Source organism: Brachyhypopomus gauderio, chromosome 4 (genome assembly GCF_052324685.1).
Source record: "Brachyhypopomus gauderio isolate BG-103 chromosome 4, BGAUD_0.2, whole genome shotgun sequence".
NCBI lineage: Eukaryota > Metazoa > Chordata > Actinopteri > Gymnotiformes > Hypopomidae > Brachyhypopomus > Brachyhypopomus gauderio.
Window position 1 is genome coordinate 24708347 of NC_135214.1, and position 21266 is coordinate 24729612.

Here is a 21266-nt window from a genome sequence, read left to right on the forward strand (position 1 = left end):
ACACCCCAGAGCCCAGAGGCAGCGCCCCCCGAGCCCCCCACCGCCAACCAGGGCAAACACACAAACATCCCAGGTTGGCAGCCCCAGCCATCCAGCCCAGGAAGCGGCCGGGACGAGCAGTCCCCCCAGAGTCGACCCCCAGACACCAACTAGGCCTCCCGGGAGCTGAAGCCCCAGCCAACCACCCCGACTAGCTAATGGAACTGATCAGAGGGAACCAGAGAGAATTGAATTCCTCCAACTGGTCTTTAGAGGAAGCAGACATTCTCTCCAGACAGATGTGATAGAGTAATACATTTTTGTAATGACTAATATGCAGGTGCTTTTTTGCTTTCCAATTAATGGGGATGGTTTTTTTGGCGATGCATAGGGCAGTAAAAACTATGTGTGATGTGTTTGCCTCCATAGCCAATTCACTGACGTCTCCTAGGATGCACATCCCATGGGGGATGTTGGGATGCAGCTTTTAAACCATGTGGACAAGTCTACACATACCTTCTGCCAGAATTACCTAAGTAGTTTTACTTCGCTACATTTGAACCACCTCACGTTACTGAGTAAAAAAATATTGATGGTGAAAAATTTAATGCAGGCAGAAATTTAAACTTCTGAGGTCGGGAACTGAAAGTCAATTGCGTTGTCAGGGTTGGCTCGGCTGCCGCTCCTCCTAACACTAGAGGCACCAGAGTCAGTCCTAGACTCTCCAAGCGCAATCAGCAGTGATCCGTTTTAGCTGTCTCTATGGCTTCTCTATGGAAGCTTAGTGAAACGGATCACTGATGAATAGTTTTGGCTCGCCTTCATGTCCTCAGCCCTTTCTCTGTGATCTCTGGTTGCGTTTCTTTTGTTTAGGTGTCTCGCCACCTTATGCTCTCTCTTATCTCTCTTGCTTTTCTACTACTTATTTGAGTAACTATTTCCTGCGCTGCTTACTAGCCTACCTCAAGTTTTCCCCCTGTGTTATCTCTTCCTATCCGTTCTTCGTTTATTTTGGGAAGGGTTTTTGTTTTGTCGCGGCGTTCTGCCTGCTGCCAATTACTTCCCCTGGCGTCCTAAGTTTCGTTTTCTTGCGTTGAGTTTTCTCAGCATCTTTTCTGTTGCATTTTTCTCCCATGTGTTTTGCGGTCGAGTTTATTTTCTATACATTGAGTTTATTCCGCATCTCGTGTGATTGGTTTTGCTGCTTGTGTGTATGTGTGTGTGTCAGGGTTGCCAACTCTCATGCAATGAGCGTGAGACACACGCATTCGATTTCTCACACTGAAAAAAATCTTGTTCATTTATCTCCGATCTACATTTATGATTCAATGAGTTACTAGTTCACTCTGGAGCCAACCACTGGTGATCGATCGCTTTAGGCACAGCTGAGAAGAAACATTTAAACATATAATAATTTGACAAACCCCCCCCCCCCCCCCCCCCCCGGCAAATGAACATATAATAATTAATCAGTCCCACCAGGATTTCGCAGGCCTTTTTTGTGATTGCTGCGGGCTAAAATGTTTGATGTTGCGGGTGTTTTTCAAAAAAAATGCGATGGAAGTTGCGGTGTGTTTTTGCTTTTTTGTGAGTACATTGCAATAGGGAGTAAATGTTGTATGGTTTCCTCTAATTAGTAGTCCATTTTTATTATCTATTTACCTATTTATTCAGGGTTGCCAACTTTTCAAGATCGCTTGGAGTGAGATTTGAACCTGGAGGGGATGGCGAACATTAGTTGTTGACGGGGGGGGGGGTGGGGGGGGTTAGCGAACATAAGTTGTTACCGGGCGGCCTGTCAAATGGACACAAATTAAGTATTATATCGAGATTGATCGCCAGAGCGAACTAGTAACTCATAGATATGGATCAGAGATAAATAAACTTTATCTCTGACTTTAAACTTTATCTCAGTTTAAAGTTTAAACTTATAAACTTTATCTCAGACCCTCGCCGCTTGCGTGCGCTGCAGTGACTTCGCGGGCTGCCGTTGCATTGTGGGGAATGTAGTGTTTGTGCGTGCAAAACACCATCGGGCGGCAGTGGCCTGCAGGCGGGTTCTAATAGTAATTAAATATCATCCAGGGGGCCATAGATAATCAATTCGCGGGTCGGATCTGGCCCGCGGGCCTTGACTTTGACATATGTGCTCTATGTGGTATGAAATAGTTTGGGCAGGAATGATCCCTCTCAAGATTTTGTATGCCCCGCCCCTTGAAACACAGGTGTTGGGACAGAGAATGCACAATGATCCCTCTCACTTTCTTGAAATGATCCCTCGAAGTGCAACAGCTCGGTGGCAGAAATTGACTTTCCGTCTCTTCAAAGACTATGAAAAATTACTTGGAGTGGATGGGCTGGTGCTAGAAATGTTAAACTTGTTGGAAATACATGTATGAACCCATCGTTGTGAAACAATAAAACACTGAAAACAAAAAAAAACAGTTTATCCCCGCTTTCATGTAGTGTACCGGGATACTGCTTTTCCCGATCTTTTTGCCGTTATTTTCGTCGCTCATGCTGCTTCAGTCTGTTCCTCTTGAATGTATATACGGAAGTAAGGCGGGAGTTTGTTGACGTCACATCAAGACGACATCGGTGATTGGTCAAATTTGCGGGAAAGTTGCGGTGATTGGCTGAAGTTGCAAACCGCCCTGAATTCGCAGGGTTTGCTTGAAGTTGCAAATCGCAACATCGCGACTTTCTGGAGGGTCTGATTAATGTGTCCATTTGACACCCCCCCCCCCCCCCCCCAAACAAATTTCACTCCAAGTGATTTTGAAAAGTTGGCAACCCGTGTGTGTGTGTGTGTGTGCTCTTTCTTTTCATTTTGCTCTTTGCGTTTTGTCGGCACTCGGGTCTACTACTCTCTTGGTTTTGACGCGGTGTGTACTTGTTGGTACACCTGACGTTACATGCATGGCCTTGCCTTGCGTGCGCCCTTTCCATTGTCTCATAATCAGGTCGTAATCCGGTGCACTTTTTTTTCCAAAAGGATGAGATTGTTCTATCTTTAAATCTTCTATCTATCAAGATCTGTGAGATCCTGTGGACATTTTATTGTGAAAAGTGGAATCCTGTGGGCACTGTATTTTGAATAGTTGGATCCTTTTGAGCGTTTTAAATAGTGGAATCCTGTGCGCATTTTGTTTTATTTTGAGTTGTGGCATCCTGTGGGCATTTTATTGTGAATAATGGGATCCTGTGGGCACTTACTTTTAAATTGTGGGATCCTATGAGCATTTTTTTTTTATTTTTGAGGTGACATCCTGTGGGCATTTAATTTTGTGTGCATTTTGTTTTTTGAATAATTTATTTATTTAATAATTTATTCTTATCATAGTGTTGTCCATTGGACAATAGGACTGAAAATTGTTTGCACTTTATGGTACAGGTTGTGATTTGTCCTTGTGCTGTGAGGAAGTATGTTCCTGAGCCCAGCTGATCTTTTGCAAGTGTGGATATGCACTTAAATACGCTTTCAAATCGATTAAAACAACTTGAGCTGAATTTGATTCATGACTCATCCTTTTTTGCATTAAATAGCTGAAAGTAACTAAGTAACTTGTACTCAAATTACATTTTAAATGAAGTAATTTGTACTTTTACTTGAGTAAATTTTACTTTTATTCTGAGTAGAATTTAGGCAAAGTAAAGATACTTTTACTCAATTACAATATTTCAGTAGACTTCTTTGGGAAATAAAGTGATTTTTCAAGCCTCTCATGAACCAGCTGCATCTTGTTTATGACAACAACTTGTTTGTTGGTTTGTTGGGAAACTGTGATATTTTAGGAGGGGATTATAATATCATTAAGATCCATAGATCAAGATCAAATATGATCTTTCTGGAAGTCAGAGATTCCCTTCAGCACAAGTTTCAGACTTCAGTCCTGCTATTCAACCCTGCTCCTCAACCTCAACCTGCTCCTCAACCTCAATCCTGCTCCTCAACCTCAACCTTCCTCTTCTCAACAGTCCTGCAACCTTGTTACACCTGTTGCTCTGTTAAGATTCCCATCTTCAAAGTCCACTTTTATCCTGCCTACCTGTAAAACCTTCTGCTCTGTTTGTTCCTTGTCACAGTAACCTGTGGATTTAAATTTAACAATAGAACGCAGCAGGGAGTCACAGAGTGTCACACCGTGCTGTCGTTCGTCAGTCCGTGCGATGGTTATGTCAGCTGTGCACGTGAACTTTATCTGGGAACACTTCCAGTTATGCTTGCACTCACCACACTTCACACTAAACTCCTGGCACTTAAAGGGGCGGAGCTTATTCCCACATATACTGCAGTGGTAAGCAGCTATGACCCTAGCCCCAATGATGTCACCAGTGATGCTGCACTGCACGTGCCTGAGAGGTTCCGTCTTCACCCCGCCCACAATGATCGGGACTAGCGGCTGCTTCTCCACCTTCACCCCGCCGCTCTTGAGCAGGGACCTCGGTTGTTTTCCCGCGATGTCACGAAGGTTGAGCTCTCTACTAGCGCTCGTTTCCCCACTGCGTAGAGCCCTGGCACTTCGTCGATGGGAAATAAACTTCTTAGGACTTCTGAGAACCCTAAGACCAAAGAACATGGGAGTGAAACTCAACACAGGTTCACCACACCACAACATGGGGCAGTCATGGTCTGGTGGTTAGGGAACTGGTCTTGTGACCGGAGGGTTGTGGGTTCGATTCCGAGGCCCGAGGCCATGACTGAGGTGCCCTTGAGCAAGGCACCTAACCCAGGGTATCTGCACATTTTTAAATCTCAAATTCAATGACTTTTAAGACCTTTTTAATACCTCTCACAAGAAAAAATAATACTATTACCGGGGATGCAGGTGTGTTCCACATCGTTGACGGGGGGGGTGGGGGGGGGGGGGGGGGGGGGGGGGGGTGGCGAACGAGAATTGTTGACGGGGGGGGGGTGTTGGCGAACGAAAATTGTTGACGTTGTTGAGGCTGTATACTCCAACGCTAGGAATCTAGCACTAGGACCCTGGAGCGGTTATTTTCTGCATTAGCGCTAGATTCGGCAAAGTTCACATCGCGCCAGAACAACTGAACAACACACACTTATAATAATTTAATGCCTCCCCTCATAAAATTCCAGACATTTTAAGACATTTTTAGGCCTTGAATATGGAAAACTAAATTTAAGACATTTTAAGACTTTTTAAGGACCCGCGGGTACCCTGCTAACCCCAACTGCTCCCCGGGTGCCGGGCTAGGGCTGCCCACCGCTCTGGGCACGTGTGATCCACAGCCCCCTAGTAATCACTAGTGTGTGTGTGTTCTAACTGCACAGATGGGTAAAAGCGGAGGACAAATTTTGATTGTGGTGAAAAAAAATCAAATCACAATTGACAAAATATGGCACATTTACATTACATTTGCTTTAGTGAGACTACTATTTTTAATCATCATTGCAACAACAAAGTTGATTCAACAAGTACTTTCCATAAAGTATGAACTAAAACACATCTTTACTGAGCACTCACCATACACTTTATTAGAAACACCTGCCTTGAGCTGATCTCACAGAACATTTCTCAGGTCTTACTGCCTACACCAGACACACCTGTCCTCTAGGTACTAAACACACCTGTCTTATAGGTACTAAAAACACCTGTTTTAGGTAGACAGCCACTACCTTGTATTAATCTTCCCGCTCTACCGTTCATCCCTGGGTTTAGTCTCTGACCACTGGACCGGTGCTGTCCAGCAGTGACACTGCCACATTAGTCACATGGTTGTGGTATGTGATGTTGTAGACACACTGGTACTGGTATCATAGAGGTGTGTTAGTGATGTTCTTGTGGTGTGTAAGAGACATGGTAGTGGGTGATGTGCTGGTATATCCGTACACATGGTTTGATGGTGCGTGTTCAGATATTTATACTTACGTTTTTGTAAACTGGTCACTGTCATTTAAAGTTTCCTGTTTTTAAACAGAAACAAAACAGACAGGTATTGGTTCTAGCAACATGTTGGCATATTGATGTTAAAGCTGCTAGTCCACTTTTCCCAATTCCATCTTACCTGAGACAGAGAGCTGTCCTCACTGACCACAGACTTCTTCCTCTCTGCCACTACAACTGAAGATATGTAAAGTTAAACCAGGCAAGACTTGTAACCTTAATTGCTTTTCCTTCATAGAACTGATATTGATTACCAGAAATTATTATTACACGTTTTTTCCTTACCACAACATTTAATATTCACGTCCCCTGTTACTGCATTGTTACAAACTGCTGGGACACTAACAAGGCTTCCATCGAAAGCTGAAGTGTTAGAAGTCAGACCAGAAGGAATTAAACGTGTCTCAACAGCGCCTCCTGCTGAAAAGATGAACCACAAACAAAATACATGTTAATACACAAATAATTCGGCCAGTTATTGAGTAATAACTGAGGCATTGAAAATCAATGCTAATATCAGCACTAAATTCAGACAAGACTTTCTTAAGTAATGATGAAATGTTTAGTAACAGTATTTAGTTGCAGTCATTCTGAGGTCCTGTTTTCTTACGAGAATCGATTTGTTCAGGACGTGATTCAGTGAGCTTGTCCTACTGCTAAAACGTTAACTTAAGTGTTGTGCTTCCTACTGACAAATGCTATAGGGTGGTTAGCACGATATGTCTTTGTTAGTAGGACGCAGTGTTATCTGGCGATTACAAGTTTGGAGATGGAGTAATCTGAACTGTAATATTTATGTAAGAACACAAACACAAGCTTTTGTTTATTCCCTCCCCATACATTAGTGCATTCAGAAAAGCATCAAAGCGGGTTTATAGCTGCAGAAAGCAAAGAGGAAAGAAACAGGAACATCTCACCATCGCGCCGACCATATACATGCTGCGTTGGGTTTGATCGTCGCCTGGTTTTAGATAGTCTTGTAGATATTTTGCCCATCTTTTTATTACCTTTTTAGTGGTGCTGACACTTTAGTTAGCGTAGGATACGTGTGTATGTCTGAAAAATATTAATATTTGAATAAGCTTAAAGATGTACTTTCTACATGCAGCATATGCAACATTAAATAAAAGCACCAGGCGCAGACTAGCTGCGTTTAATACAACAGCGTTTGTGTCTTTTTCAGTTTGGTGTGTATACAGGTTGTTGGACGACCACTTACAAACTTATATAGCTAGTTGGCTCATTTATTTTTAACTTACCGGGTTTTTAAATCCTCGCGTCTGGTCTTCCGGGTTTTTGTCGGATTCAAAATTTTGAAAAAGAGCGGGAGCAGTTTCTTTATTATCCAGGAAGCCCGCGGGTGGGAGTTTAAAAGTTAGATGAGTGTTGAGGACCAGGGTGGGGAAAGAAACATAATTCTGTAAGTCTGGTCTGTTTCTGCACTGAATGACACAGACCTATATAATTATTCAGAAATTCACGTGTACTTCAATTCATATGTGTATGCCCCTTCACCACTGCCCCCAAACTGCAGAGCTTGTAGATGTACAGTTGCAATATTTAATATGTGCAACAGTCAGAGCTCTGACTGGTATCCTAGCTGGTCAGTCTTCACTGTTCACATTTACTCACTGACGAAATCCAGCTGAAAATCTTCCTACATAACGGTACTACATATACACACAGATATGTCTACTGCTTCTTATACATATACACACACATACACTCACGTCTGCTTCCTCTTATATATACATATACACACACATACACTCACGCCTACTGCTTCTTCTTATATAATGCCTTTGTTATATTGAATATTTCAATTTAAAAGCTTCAGGAAATGACACTGTATGCATAACACTGAAACTAATAACAAATATTTTTCTTTCATTTTTCTCTTACATAGAGATTATCTACATATTCTATATGTACATAATCTATATTCTCAAACATTTCTACCAAAAAAGGTTTTTTAAAAACACAATAATCACACCGTGTGATTCAGACTCTTTCAGCGTGTACACTAAGTCAGAGCTTCTAGTGCAGCCATGTCTTGGCCTCTTGTGAACACCAATGTGTCTAATTTCAGCACGTCAGGAGTTGACAGAAATATTGTGTCTTCCTGACATCCTCTGTGCGCATATAGTCTGTGTAATCTAATTGTGGCTTAATGTCACAACACAGTGGTCCTGTGTGTGTGGAGCGGTGGGTGGTTTGTGCAGAGGTGTGACATCACTTCCTCCTGCGCAGTGGGGCAGCGGAGCGGGTGCGTGCTGCTGCGCGTGTCCTGTTGTACACCTCTGCCATGTCAGGACTGAGGTGGAGGCTCAAGGTCTGCTGCTGAAGGGTGGAGGAAGGGGAGGGGACAGAGGGGCGGGGCTCCAGCTCCACCCCTGCAACAGTACATCCTGAATGGTCTCCTGTGTAATGGTGTTGGGTGTGGGCGACTCTTAGTCTGGAGAGGCTGGTGCTCAGAGATGTGTTCTCCTGTTCCAGAACTCTGATCCTCAGTGTGTTCGCCTTCAGCTGCTGCTCCATGTCACACAACACATCACCTGTACCTGAGAGAGAGAGAGGGAGAGTGTGTGAGTGTGTGAGTGTGAGTGTGTGTGTGTGTGTGTGTGTGTGTGTGTGTGTGTGTGTGTGTGTGTGTGTGTGTGTGTGTCTCCCTCACTCTGTGGTGCTGGCTGTTGGACACTGAGTTCAGGGAAGGCCACCAGCATCCTCTCTCTCTCAGCTGCTTGCTGTAGCTGCTCAGTCAGCCGGGACACAGTCGCCTCGAGCTCACACACCTGCACCTGCTGTCTGTCTCTCACCTCGGTCAGTGAGTGACACTCAGACTGCAGATAAACATAGAGACAACACACACTCACACACTGTAGAGAGACACAGACTGAATCCCAATACAGGGTGGGATTAAACTCCAGTGGCTGACAGAGATTTGTGAGCTGGCCTTTTTGTGCACACTACCTTTTGCTGAGTGAGTTGTTCCTGCAGTGTATCTATCTGTAGCCTGGTGTGTGCGAGTGCGTCAGTGAGTTCAGCTCTCTCGCCCTCACACTCCTCCAGGCGAGTCTGCACATCTTCATACTGCTGAACTAACACTTCCACACGCTCCAGCAGGGCGCGCTGTTTCACCTTCATCGCCTGACACACAGTTCATGAAGCTCATAACACAGTATTACAACCCTTACACAAAAATAAAGCAGACAGACACAGTCACACACACACACACACACACACACACACACACCTCCTGCTGGCGCTGGGCACTGTGGTATTTTGCACACTCCTTGTCCAGGAGCTTCTGTGTGCTACTGAGCTCCACTTCCATGTCCCTCCTTTTCTCCTCTACCTCTCCCCATGTCACCTCCTGTAGATGAAGACTGTGCACTTTCTCCACCAGAGAATCTCTCTCACACTCTTCACACAGACAGACGAGGGGCTAGAACACAGCCCAAACACCTCTCACCAGTCTCTCCTACAAACAGCTTACTGGCTATAGATCACTGCCTCCATATCAGACTATTACAATTGTGCTATCAGGCTATAATAGCTTTACTGTCAGGCTATAGTAGTTGTACTGTCAGACTTAAAGAGTAAATTATCAGGTTGTAATAGCTGTACTGTTACTCTGTAGTAGTTGTACTTGTTAGTGTGTAGTAGTTGTACTGTTAGTCCTTAGCAGTTGTATTGCTATGCTTTAATATTTGTCTTGGTTACAATAGTTCTGCAGTACTGCTGAAGTAAAAAAACCGAATCATGTTTTCTCTTTGTGTGTTTTTTCTAGTTTTGCATACCAAGACACTGATTGATTTCTCTGTACATATCCAGTTCTGCTGTCAGCTTTGAGATCGTCGTTTCTAAAGCTGCAGCTCCTGCAAACAGTATTCAGAAGGAAAGGGATGGGGTTCTGGTTCTGGTTCTGGGGGGGTTTAAGGTTAGGTTACGTCCCTGTGCCTGCGGGGGGCGCTACCTCTCTTCAGCTCCTCCTGCTCCTCCTCTCCCCTGGCCTTCACCTCCTCTAGCCTGCGCTCCCACTCCTCCTCCCTCCTCCTCCTCTCCTCCCTCTCTCTCTTCGCCACCTCCTCCTCTCGTTTCAGCTGCGTCCTGAGCTTGTCTCTCTCCTCTTCTGTTCTCCTCACTCTCTCTTTGAGGGACTCCACAGTGCCTTGAACCTACCATTGAAAAGCAGAAGAGTTTCATAATTGGTTTAATAAAATTTGTTAAGTGGCCCAACAAAGGGTTAAACCCCACATGAATGCAGAAAAGGAAAATAAAGTGACAATAAAAACTGGACATAATTCCAACGGAGTAGAAAAAGTGTGAACTGTGAAGGGTGCGTCCAGAGTCTGCAGTGCTAATCTTCACCTGGAGCTCAGCCTCACCTCAGTCATGTGTTGGCTGAGATGCTCCATGTCTCTGCGCTGCTCTGAAACCCACAGGGCCACATCGCTCACAGAGAGACGGCCCAGCTGCAATGTGTGCTCCATGGCCACCAGGAGGCGCTGCAGGGAGCAGGACAAGCCCAGAGACTGGCACAGAGTGACCACTGCCTCTGCAGTCTCCTTCAGTCCGGCCTGTACGTGGGCACAAGCCTTGCAGGACACCAGGGCGGACTCCGTCGTCTGAGAGCTAACACTGCGGGTTGGGTGTGCAGGAACAGCAGGGGGCGCTGTTTTGTGTTCAGTGGGCCGCCGAGCACCAGACTTCTGGACACTGGCGGTCTGGGCTGGAGCACCCAAGGCGGTGTTATGGAGGTGGGCTGGACTTGTGGACGTCCTAGCAGTGGAGGGAATGCCGTCAGTGCGTGAGGTGCTGCGCTGATCCTCAGGGAACACGTCACTGCCTCTCTGAAAGAAACATTTTATCATATTCACCTGAATATCAGAGCCAAGAGAAAATCATGTTTGTAGGTGAAACCTAAACATTGGTTGCCTTACCGCTGGCTGCTGCTGCTTACTGAACTTGATTAAACTGTTCCAGTAGCGCTTCACCACTGGACCAATAGATACAGATGGCCCACTATGTCCAGAACGCACCGTTCTCTGCTGACCTGAGATCAGCTCAACGTAGGCATTAAAACTCTGCAACAGGAGCATTAATCTGAAGCATGAGCATGCACAGAGAGAGAGAGAGAGAGAGAGAGAGAGAGATGAGTTAAAAACTCTTAAATGAAAGACTTTTGCCATTTTTACACAACTATGGTTTATAGTTTATCAATATAAAACGCTGGTGTCTGTTCAGAAATATTAAATGTCATTTTCCATATTTGTCTCACCTGTCAATCACCAGTTCTAACAGAACTATGTGTGAATGCTGGTTAAACTCTGCCTCCCCTTCAACATAGTCATACTGCTCAAGAAGATTTACTAAGTCCAAATCACAAGAGAGTTTGTCGGGGAACTTCCAGGAGCTGAAGCGGACGGGCCCGGTCCGGGAGAACACGTCCAGCACCGCGCCTTGTAGGTCCGTGAGGTCTCTCCGCAGACTGTCCACGCAGTCCTGGCGCCCTAACAGGTGAGTCATGCTGCAACTAGCCCCGAGTTTCCTAATGTTTTTTTTATATTCTCAATTTTATAACTAGCTAAGCTCATTTACATGCGAAGAAGCCAACGAAGTAAAGATGACATCAACTACTATTTGTTATACCTCATTACCATGGCTACGTGTAGTCTTCCGAGGAGCTTTTGCCAGCGAGAACTTCAGGTCCCATAATTCTACGACATTTTGTGACCGGAAGTGATCGTAACTTCCGTAAGCCGTGTACGTCGGCGGTTTCGCGGTGCACCGGGCCAGCGCTGGTTTACTCGAGTTTTTACACTAAACCAGAACACCCAGCTTTGGTGGCGGAGCTGCTGTTTAAAGTTCCGGTCGCTACAGAGTGTGTTTTCCGTCCACAGTCGCCGCTATGTCACCCGGGCCGGTGCAAATCGTCCAGCCGGAGCTGAACAACAAGGTGTGTGGCCGCTAGCTTACGCGGCTAGCGTAAGCCCAGTTAGCTTAGCTTAGGCTGCTAGCCCAGTTAGCTTAGCTTAATTTAGCGTTCTGCGTGTCATGGTTGTAATGTGCCATAGACGTCTGTGATTACAGTTGTTTAATTTTAGGGACCAGTCTGAAGAGTGTTGTGGTGTTAGTTAGCAGGTCCTGGCCTGTGCGTAAGCGACCTCGCCGCTCAAGTTAACAAGTATCTAAACTTGTCCATGTCATTTACTGTGTACAAAGTTCAGATGTGTGGATTACTCACATATTGTAAGTAATGTTTTTGTTAAACTAACGTTGTTTGTGTCTCCATCAATAGCCCGATGAGCAGAAAGACGAGACTCCGGCGACTAAGCCCATTGTGGGCATCATCTACCCGCCTCCTGAAGTCAGAAACATCGTGGACAAAACTGCGAGTTTCGTGGCCAGGTGGGGTGACCTCTCCTACAACATGGACTTGTGTGGCCATCACAGCCTTTAAATAATGTCATATACTTTCAGGGTCATTCATCTTTCTGTTGTGTACATCTTTCAATCCCTTTTATCTTCAGGAATGGCCCCGAGTTTGAGGCGAGGATTCGGCAGAACGAAATCAACAACCCCAAATTTAATTTCCTCAATCCCAACGACCCTTACCATGCCTACTACCGCCACAAGGTCAACGAGTTCAAGGAGGGCAAAGGTCAGGAGCCCTCTGCAGCTGTGCCAAAGGTCATGCAGCAGACAAGCATGCAGCAGGCACAGCAGCAGCAGCTCCCACAGAAGGTCAGAACTGTGCTGTTGTTGCCCCTCACTGTCCTGTTGTTGCCCCTCACTGTCCTGTTGTTGCCCCTCACTGTCCTGTTGTCGCCCCTCAATGTCCTGTTGTTGCCCCTCACTGTCCTGTTGTCGCCCCTCACTGTCCTGTTGTCGCCCCTCACTGTCCTGTTGTTGCCACCTCTCACCCTATTACATTGTCACTCACATGCACTACAGTGTGTGTTTATTTGAGTTGAAATATTTCTGAATAATGACGACGATATAATCATAATATTGGTAACAATAATAAGTATAATATTTTGTAATTAATGATAATAACAAAACTAATGTTAAATTTATTTCTATATCAAAACCTATATTTTCTGACTGGAGTCATAAGTCTGTGAGTCCAAGTGTTGAGAGGTTTTCTGTGCTTTGTGTGGTGGTGGTACCTACAGGTCCAGGCACAGGTGATCCACGAGACCATCATACCCAAGGAACCTCCCCCTGAGTTTGAGTTCATCGCAGACCCCCCCTCCATCTCGGCCTTTGACCTGGATGTGGTTAAGCTGACAGCGCAGTTCGTGGCCCGTAATGGCCGCCAGTTTCTCACGCAGCTGATGCAGAAGGAGCAGAGGAACTACCAGTTTGACTTCCTGCGTCCTCAGCACAGTCTCTTCAACTACTTCACCAAACTGGTGGAGCAGTACACCAAGGTAGTCCAGCCATGGCAACAGCAGCTGTGTGTGTGTGTGGGGGGGGCACTGTGTATCAGTGCTGGCTCACGTGTGGGCTAGTGTCCTTGGTTTCTCACATGTGGGCTAGTGCCCTTGGTTTCCCACGTGTGGGCTAGTGCCCTTGGTTTCCCACGTGTGGGCTAGTGCCCTTGGTTTCCCACGTGTGGGCTAGTGCCCTTGGTTTCCCACGTGTGGGCTAGTGCCCTTGGTTTCCCACGTGTGGGCTAGTGCCCTTGGTTTCTTAAATGTGGGCTAGTGCCCTTGGTGTCCCACGTGTGGGCTAGTGCCCTTGGTTTCTCACATGTGGGCTCTGTGTTCTTTATAGATTCTGATTCCCCCAAAAGGACTTCTACAGAAGATGAAGAGGGAGGCGGAGAACCCCCGAGAGGTGCTGGATCAGGTCAGCAGACAGAAGCACTCAAACTGCATCACTCATTTGAATATTACATTACATTTAGGTCATAAATGTCACCAGTTCGGGTAATTCATGGTTCATTTATATTTTATAAATTTTATGATGCACAAAATGAATTAGTCTTAATGGGACTTTATCTTTGTAAATAATAAAATCTTATTGGCTGTTCTCATTTGTTTCTAAATGCTGAAATCGTGTTGGTTGGTTCTGGCCCTGTTTGTTGCAGGTGAGGTATCGTGTGGAGTGGGCCAAGTTTCAGGAGAGAGAGAGGAAGAAGGAGGAAGAGGAGAGAGAGAAGGAGCGTGTGGCTTATGCTCAGATTGACTGGCACGACTTTGTTGTCGTGGAGACAGTCGACTTCCAGCCCAATGAGCAAGGTAACCGTGGCGATGTGGAGATTGGCTCGTTTAACTGCCCTTCCATATACAACTTAATCAGTGATCGCCGTAGGTGAACAGTGTTGAAATTTGCGGTGACCCCCGTCTCCTAGGCAACTTCCCCCCGCCCACGACCCCTGAGGAGCTGGGCGCTCGCATCCTGATCCAGGAGCGTTACGAGAAGTACGGAGAGAGCGAGGAGGTGGAGATGGAGGTGGAGAGTGAGGATGAGGAGGACAATAGAGACAACAGGGAGGAAGGCCACGCAGCTCAACCTGACCAAGACACACAGCTGCAAGACATGGATGAGGTGAACACATGTCCACACAGTGACATAACACTAGATTAATTTACTATTGCAATTAAAAGTATTTTGTTGTAATATTCATTGTGTGCTGTGGTTCTGTCTTAGGGATCTGACGATGAGGATGAAGGGATGAAGGTTCCCCTTCCTCCCGATAATCCCATGCCCCCTCCACTGCCTCCCACGCCAGACCAGGTCATCATCCGAAAAGACTACGACCCCAAGGGTGAGATCTTCTTCCTCTGTACTCGGAGAACTGATAATTGCGTTTAACTGAGCTGTTCTCTGACTGATCCAGAACTGCGTTTAACTGAGCTGTTCTCTGACTGATCCAGAACTGCGTTTAACTGAGCTGTTCTCTGACTGATCCAGAACTGCGTTTAACTGAGCTGTTCTCTGTCTGATCCGGGACCATTTGTCTCTCCAGTCTCTAAGGTCCCGGCTGCCGTGGGTCCCCAGGACGAGTACCTCATCTCCCCCATCACTGGTGAGAAGATCCTGGCCAGTAAGATGCAGGAGCACATGCGCATCGGCCTGCTGGACCCCCGCTGGCTGGAGCAGCGCGACCGCAGTATCCGCGAGCGCCAGATCGAGGAGGAGGTGTACGCCCCCGGCCTGGACATCGAGAGCAGCCTGAAGCAGCTCGCCGAGAGGCGTACCGACATCTTCGGTGTGGAGGAGACGGCCATCGGAAAGAAGATCGGAGAGGAGGAGATCCAGAAGCCAGAGGAGAAGGTTAGTGATGCTGGTGTGGTTTGGTGCCTCCTGCGGGTCCTGAAATGCGTCTATCTCTCCTTCACCTTTTCTCTCTTCCCTCTGTCTTTTTTCTTACCTCTCTCTCCCCGTTGTCTCTGTAGGTGACGTGGGACGGTCACTCGGGCAGCATGGCCCGTACCCAGCAGGCTGCCCAGGCCAACATCACACTGCAGGAGCAGATCGAGGCCATCCACAAAGCCAAGGGCCTGGTGCAGGAGGACGAGACCAAGGAGAAGATCGGCCCCAGCAAACCCAACGAGCTGGCTCCGCCCCCACAGCCCTCCATATCCCCCATCTTACCCAAACCCACCCCTCCCATCAACACTGTGCCCCGAACCCCCACCCCGGTCAGTACCTCACACACCACACCCCCTCACTACCTCCTCACACACCATACCTCAACACCTCACACTCCACCCACACACCCTCACTACCTCACACTCCTGCCCAATCAGTATCTAGCACCTCAAGCTCCACCCCCACACCTCATATTTGGAGTCATATCATGAAATGTCAAGATTTTTTGCTCATTATTATATTAATGAGGTGGCATTATAATAATGAGGTAAAATGGAACATGTAAAAGTACGGTGCTGACTGCTTTGTTTTATAGGTGGCTCCACCCGTGCGCACCACCCTGCTGTCTGCTGTGCCAGTGATCCCGCGACCCTCGATGACCCCTGTGGTGCGTCTGGCCCCGGGTCAGGTCCTGACCCCCATGCCCCCCATGGTGCACGCCCCTCGCATCAACGTGGTGCCCATGCCGCCCGCCGCCCAGCACATCATGGCGCCCCGCCCCCCACCCATGGTGGTGCCCGCAGGTGAGAGAGAGTGTGTGTGTGTGTGTGTGTGTGTGTGTGTGTGTGTGTGTGTGTGTGTGTGTGTGTCTGCGTCTGCGGACCTGCCTAAAGAAGGAAGAACTGAAGGCTGAAATGTGTGCTGTTGTGCCCCGTAGCGTTCGTGCCCGCTCCGCCGGTGCCACAGGTGCCCACCTCTGCCCCCGCCCCCCTGCCTCCTGCCCACCCTCCTCCTCCTCACGACGACGAACCCACCAGCAAGAAGATGAAGACGGAGGACAACCTGGTGCCCGAGGAAGAGTTTCTGCGCAGAAACAAGGTGCGGTGCCTTCTTGGGTGTAGCTGCTGTACTGAAACACACACACACACACACAGTAAGGCTGACTGTGAGACGGTGTGTTTGTAGGGACCTGTGGCAGTCAAAGTGCAGGTGCCCAACATGCAGGACAAGACGGAATGGAAGCTAAACGGACAAATGCTGAGCTTCACCCTGCCGCTCACAGACCAGGTACAGCGTTCAACACACATACACACACACACGCCAGCTACAGCGTTTAATCTGGTCTATTGGTTCATTGCCTGCAAATAAAAACACACCATGCAGATACTGGAGATCAGTCTACATCAATCTACAGTCTAATGTTCTCACCCAAGCGCTGCTGCTCTCTCTAGGTGTCCGTTATAAAGGTGAAGATCCACGAGGCTACAGGCATGCCCGCCGGCAAACAGAAGCTGCAGTACGAGGTGATTCACCACCACTCTTGCTTTCATGTGAAATGCATTCTGGGTTTGGCTTTTTTTATACGCGATGGTGGTTCTCATATGGCGTCTGTAAACGTGCGTTGTGTTAAGTGCTGTGAACTGAGCTGTGTGTTTTGGTCTGATGTCTCCAGGGTATTTTCATCAAGGACTCCAACTCTCTGGCCTACTACAACATGAACAGCGGCTCCGTCATCCACCTGGCGCTGAAAGAGAGAGGAGGGAGAAAGAAGTAACCTGCTGCCTCCCACGCTCTCCCTTCCAGTCACACACACACACACACACACACACACTCTCTCTCTCTCTCTACCTCTCCTTCTGTGTTTCTTTAACCACTTGTGTAAACGTGGTTATGCTTCTCAAAAAATCTTCTCTAATAAAGTGGTCATTGTTTTACTAAATATGTTTTAGCGTAGCGGTCTCTAGTAAGATGGCAGAGTCATGAGAATATTTTAGTTAATTTCACTTTGATGATGTGCTTACCCGTCAGGCACTTTGTGTGTTCTCAACCTTTTGTGAGTTGATATGTGTACTCAAAGCAAAATAAAATTCATAAAACCTTTAAGTCTTCATTATTTAACACTAACCACAATATTTCTTGGGATTCACCATTCATACAGCTATTAGGTGGAATCAGGTTTTACTCTTTTGCTGTACAATTGTACACCGTTATTTTTAAAAAGCTCTATAAATATTTTTATTGCACATGTCTGTATCCTGTAATTAATAATCTTAAACCGTGTACCGCTGTCAAAAAACACATCGTGATTCTTCTGAAAAGACTAAAACCCCACTATAGAAACCATTTTGAAAGCTGAACCTGAACACGTTGAGCAAAAGGGAAGTGACGTAATCTCCGGAAGAGGTCAAAGGTGAAATATTTAGCGGGAGATGTTTCCGACGTTTAAAATCCGTTAATGCGCCCCTCTTGTTACTCTCAGTTCAAAGTCACATCTGAGGTTTAAACCGACGTTAAGGTTTATTTATAAACGTGGACACGAGGTAAGAGATCGCCCGTCGACACCGTTACACGTCGTTATTGGCGTGTGGGAGGTGTTATCGGTGAGGATTGTGTCTCAGCTAGGCGCCTAACGCTGGTGTGTTCGCTCCCCCAGACACCCGTCATGTTCTCGGACGTCGTGGAGCCGAAGGAGACGCTGCTACGCCCGCCGGGCTCGGACAACCCGGTGTTTGACCGCCAACAGCCCTCGTACGCCGGCTGCTCGGACGGTTTCCGACTCGGTGAGCGCAGCTTCAGTCGGCAGTACGCGCACATCTACGCCACGCGCCTCATGCAGATGCGCGAGGTGCTGCGGGGGCGCGCGGAGCAGACATGGGGTGAGAGGTCTTCATCTTCATCATCGTTAACCCGAGACTGCGTTAAAGCAGTTAAACGCACAGCCTACCGTATGTTCTACTGTGTTTCCAGGGACTGGGGTGCCAGTCAGGAAGCTGTGTGATCTGCAGACGGGTGAGCGGTGTGTGGTGGTCGGGACCTTGTTCAAACACATGGAGCTACAACCGTCCATACTCAAGGAGATCAGTGAGGAGGTAAATCAGGTTGCAAACACGACATGTAAAGTATGCGGACAGGAGTGGAGGTCTGTGGTGTTTATTACCTAAGGTGCTCTCTGTAGGCACCCAGGCATGTGCAGTAGACTCTTGTTGTACAGTAGTCCTGTTTTCTCAAGCTTTCATACATTATGGAATATTAGTAATGTTTGTATATTATCTGACCCATTCTAAGTCTTTCATTTGTTCCCAGCACAACCTACTGCCCCAGCCACCCCGAACCAGATATATCAGCCAATCAGATGAGCTTATTCTGGAGGATGAGCTGCAGAGGATCAAACTGGAAGGCAAAATAGAAACAGCCAAGTTTGTTACCGGTAAGTGTGTGTGTGTGTGTGTGTGTGTGTGTGTGTGTGTGTGTGTGTGTGTGTGCGTGCTGCTAACTAAAACTTAGTTTGATATGTGTTGATTATATTTATTCTCCCACAGGGAGTGTGATTGCAATCCTGGGTGAAGAGAAAAATGATGGTAAATTCACTGTGGAAGATTTCTGCTTAGCTGAGCTGCCTGCACAGACACCCAGACAGCCTCTCAGCACAGACCGGTAACCTCACCCCACCTGAGCAGAGCAGTGTTAACTATACAGAACTACACACCTGTAAATCCCCCAGCCGGTACAGACCTGCATGGCTTCACCACTAACACTTAGGTTTAGAGTAAGGTTTAAAATTATACTGCTACACCTAATGATGCCCTTTCACCTCTGACCTCTTTCCAAATCCCGGTGTGCATGGTTCCTGCAGGTTTGTGCTCCTGGCCTCCGGTCTGGGATTGGGTGGAAGTGGAGCAGACAGCATGCTGGGATTGCAGTTGCTGGTTGACATGGTAACAGGTCACCTCGGCGACGTGGGGGAGCAAAGTCGGGCAGCGTCCATCTCTCGAATCCTATTGGCCGGGAACCTCCTGAGCCACAGCACGCAGGACAAGGACTCCTCCATGAAGGTGAAGAGGCAGACGCTGCAGTTGGGACACTTTAATGTGTAACACAGTTCTTGGTGTGTGAGTCTTTGGTGCTGCTGTGTGTTGTTCTACAGGCGAAGTACCTGACGAAGAAGACGCAGGCCGGCAGTGTGGAGGCCATCAGAGTGCTGGACGAGCTCCTCCTTCAGCTGGTGGTGAGCATGCTGCACTGCCCCATTACTGCCCCATTACTGCCCCCTCGCTGCCCCTCCTGTCCACACTGTCTGACTGGATCATGTTTTTCCTTGACTCTGAAGAGCTCCTCTGCCTCTTGTCCCCCTCAGGCCTCCGTAGCGGTGGATGTGATGCCGGGGGAGTTCGACCCCACCAACTACACCCTGCCACAGCAGCCGCTGCACCGCTGCATGTTCCCCATGGCGGTGCCCTACCCCACCCTGCAGCTGGTCAGCAACCCCTACCACGCCATCATCGACGGCGTCCGGTGAGTACAGGCCCAGGTGAAGGAGGCGGCGGGGTCCTAAAGCCCATCTCTTCAGGGTTGTCATGTGTTAATGGACACGTTTTCTTCTAAAGCATGTGTGACGGACACTGCTGTGTACACATTAGCGGGTAGCCAGAGTTGATGTTTTCTGTACAGCCTTCATCATTGTAACATTAATGAGTGTATAAGTGAGTCCGTTTGGTGGCGTCAGACCGGCAGCGTCAAACCAGTCTGATCAGGACTGATCATTTACTCACATTGTTCACTGGCTTGCTGGGATCAGATTCCTGGGAACATCAGGGCAGAATGTGAGTGACATCGTGAAGTACAGCAGTGTGGACGACCACCTGGAGGTCCTGGAGAGCACGCTCAGACTCCGCCACCTGGCCCCTACCGCCCCGGACACTCTGGGTACGGGGGCTGTGGCTCCGAATGTTCCGTCATATTACCACTTAACACTATTATGTTTGAAATTAATGTTTTATATTGGTGTATTTTTCTTTTTTTTTTTGTCACTTCAAAATGAGCATATAATGAACTTTGAGGTAATTGCTGGTTTTATTTTATGGTTAGTAAATGAAAAGTAGTTTTCACCCTTTGTACTGAGCTTGTACTGTTTTTCCAGGTTGTTACCCGTTCTATCAGAAGGACCCATTCATACTGACAGAGTGCCCCCATGTGTACTTCAGTGGAAATGCACCCAGATACCAGGCCAAACGACTGACAGGTTGCTAAGTCCTCCCATTCTAATGGCCTGATCCCTAATTACAGTGTATGCTGACTGTTGATGACACGCATAGTGTTCTAAGTGTTATTCAAATCGACCTCTTCCTCTGCGTTTCAGGACTTGAAGGTCAGGATGTACTGCTGGTGACTATCCCAGAATTCAGCAGTACGCAGACGGCATGTCTGGTGAACTTGCGCACACTTGAATGTGAGCCAATCAGCTTCTCTTCCTTCTCAGCTGAGGATGATGAAGACGGCGAGATGAATGTCAGCCACTGAGCTCACCTGTCAAAACGGCAACCTCAGACCCTGTTCACTAAGTCTAACGAAAACACTCTCAAAATCCTGGGATCATTCTCTTGTAGAGAAGCTGTTCTCTGCCTCGGAGGCCAGGAGTACGTTTCCATCCTGGTTGGCTTTTAACGTTTCTGGCATGTTCATAAGATGTCGTGTCCAACTACAGTATTACCTCTAGTCCCTCAGCCTGGGATGTGTGCTGTACTGCTCTGCTGACTTTAGCAAATAAAGGTCCTCAACGATTCTGATCCAGTTGCATGGTAATTAGTTCAGAATGCCAGATAGAATTAGTCAAATCAGTTGGGACATACAGTATCAAGTCAGGAATTTTACTTTGTAAACAAAATTGCATACCCCTTTACAGAGCCTCTTATCAGACCGTTGTTCTTTTCTCATTGGAGACTATACCTGTTTTAGTAAAGCTTTTATTTTACAGAGGAAGACAAATCTGACTTCAAATGTGACTATTACTTCCATGCTGGATTATCTGTAAATGATAAAAATATAACACAGCGA

General features: G+C 47.2%; 5 protein-coding genes across 6 annotated transcripts; 2 read left to right on the forward strand and 3 right to left on the reverse strand.

The window, feature by feature from the left end:
- Nucleotides 1-3195: 3195 nt before the first annotated feature.
- Nucleotides 3196-7212, reverse strand: LOC143512653 (uncharacterized). Of its 2 annotated transcripts, none has more exons than XM_077003228.1 (6): nucleotides 7148-7212; nucleotides 6806-6944; nucleotides 6174-6305; nucleotides 6010-6065; nucleotides 5874-5908; nucleotides 3196-4542 (listed from the first exon to the last, which is right to left on the reverse strand). In XM_077003228.1, the coding sequence occupies exons 2-6, from the start codon at nucleotides 6882-6884 to the stop codon at nucleotides 3951-3953; spliced, it is 894 nt and encodes a 297-aa protein (XP_076859343.1). In that variant the 5' UTR covers nucleotides 6885-6944; nucleotides 7148-7212; the 3' UTR covers nucleotides 3196-3950. The 2 variants fall into 2 exon arrangements, with proteins under 2 accessions (XP_076859343.1, XP_076859342.1); XM_077003227.1 differs by having other exon boundaries at nucleotides 6174-6308.
- Nucleotides 7213-7492: 280 nt separating this feature from the next.
- On the reverse strand, nucleotides 7493-9254 carry LOC143511642 (coiled-coil domain-containing protein 157-like). The gene is made up of 4 exons (XM_077001225.1): nucleotides 9142-9254; nucleotides 8859-9035; nucleotides 8563-8728; nucleotides 7493-8449 (listed from the first exon to the last, which is right to left on the reverse strand). Exons 1-4 carry the CDS (start codon nucleotides 9220-9222, stop codon nucleotides 8121-8123), a joined length of 753 nt encoding a protein of 250 aa, XP_076857340.1. The 5' UTR covers nucleotides 9223-9254; the 3' UTR covers nucleotides 7493-8120.
- On the reverse strand, nucleotides 9199-11513 carry LOC143511641 (coiled-coil domain-containing protein 157-like). The gene is made up of 6 exons (XM_077001224.1): nucleotides 11170-11513; nucleotides 10832-10994; nucleotides 10277-10741; nucleotides 9865-10066; nucleotides 9689-9766; nucleotides 9199-9333 (listed from the first exon to the last, which is right to left on the reverse strand). Exons 1-6 carry the CDS (start codon nucleotides 11415-11417, stop codon nucleotides 9314-9316), a joined length of 1176 nt encoding a protein of 391 aa, XP_076857339.1. The 5' UTR covers nucleotides 11418-11513; the 3' UTR covers nucleotides 9199-9313.
- A 115-nt stretch (nucleotides 11514-11628) lies between these two features.
- On the forward strand, nucleotides 11629-17318 carry sf3a1 (splicing factor 3a, subunit 1). The gene is made up of 15 exons (XM_077003230.1): nucleotides 11629-11847; nucleotides 12190-12299; nucleotides 12422-12635; nucleotides 13067-13324; nucleotides 13671-13745; nucleotides 13987-14137; nucleotides 14251-14447; nucleotides 14550-14667; nucleotides 14869-15176; nucleotides 15299-15544; nucleotides 15811-16018; nucleotides 16153-16313; nucleotides 16401-16502; nucleotides 16667-16738; nucleotides 16888-17318. The coding sequence occupies exons 1-15, from the start codon at nucleotides 11800-11802 to the stop codon at nucleotides 16987-16989; spliced, it is 2370 nt and encodes a 789-aa protein (XP_076859345.1). The 5' UTR covers nucleotides 11629-11799; the 3' UTR covers nucleotides 16990-17318.
- A 283-nt stretch (nucleotides 17319-17601) lies between these two features.
- On the forward strand, nucleotides 17602-21133 carry pold2 (polymerase (DNA directed), delta 2, regulatory subunit). Its single transcript, XM_077003231.1, has 11 exons — nucleotides 17602-17755; nucleotides 17869-18091; nucleotides 18183-18304; nucleotides 18519-18642; nucleotides 18755-18869; nucleotides 19069-19267; nucleotides 19360-19440; nucleotides 19570-19727; nucleotides 20011-20138; nucleotides 20353-20454; nucleotides 20572-21133. The coding sequence occupies exons 2-11, from the start codon at nucleotides 17878-17880 to the stop codon at nucleotides 20730-20732; spliced, it is 1404 nt and encodes a 467-aa protein (XP_076859346.1). The 5' UTR covers nucleotides 17602-17755; nucleotides 17869-17877; the 3' UTR covers nucleotides 20733-21133.
- Nucleotides 21134-21266: the final 133 nt, after the last annotated feature.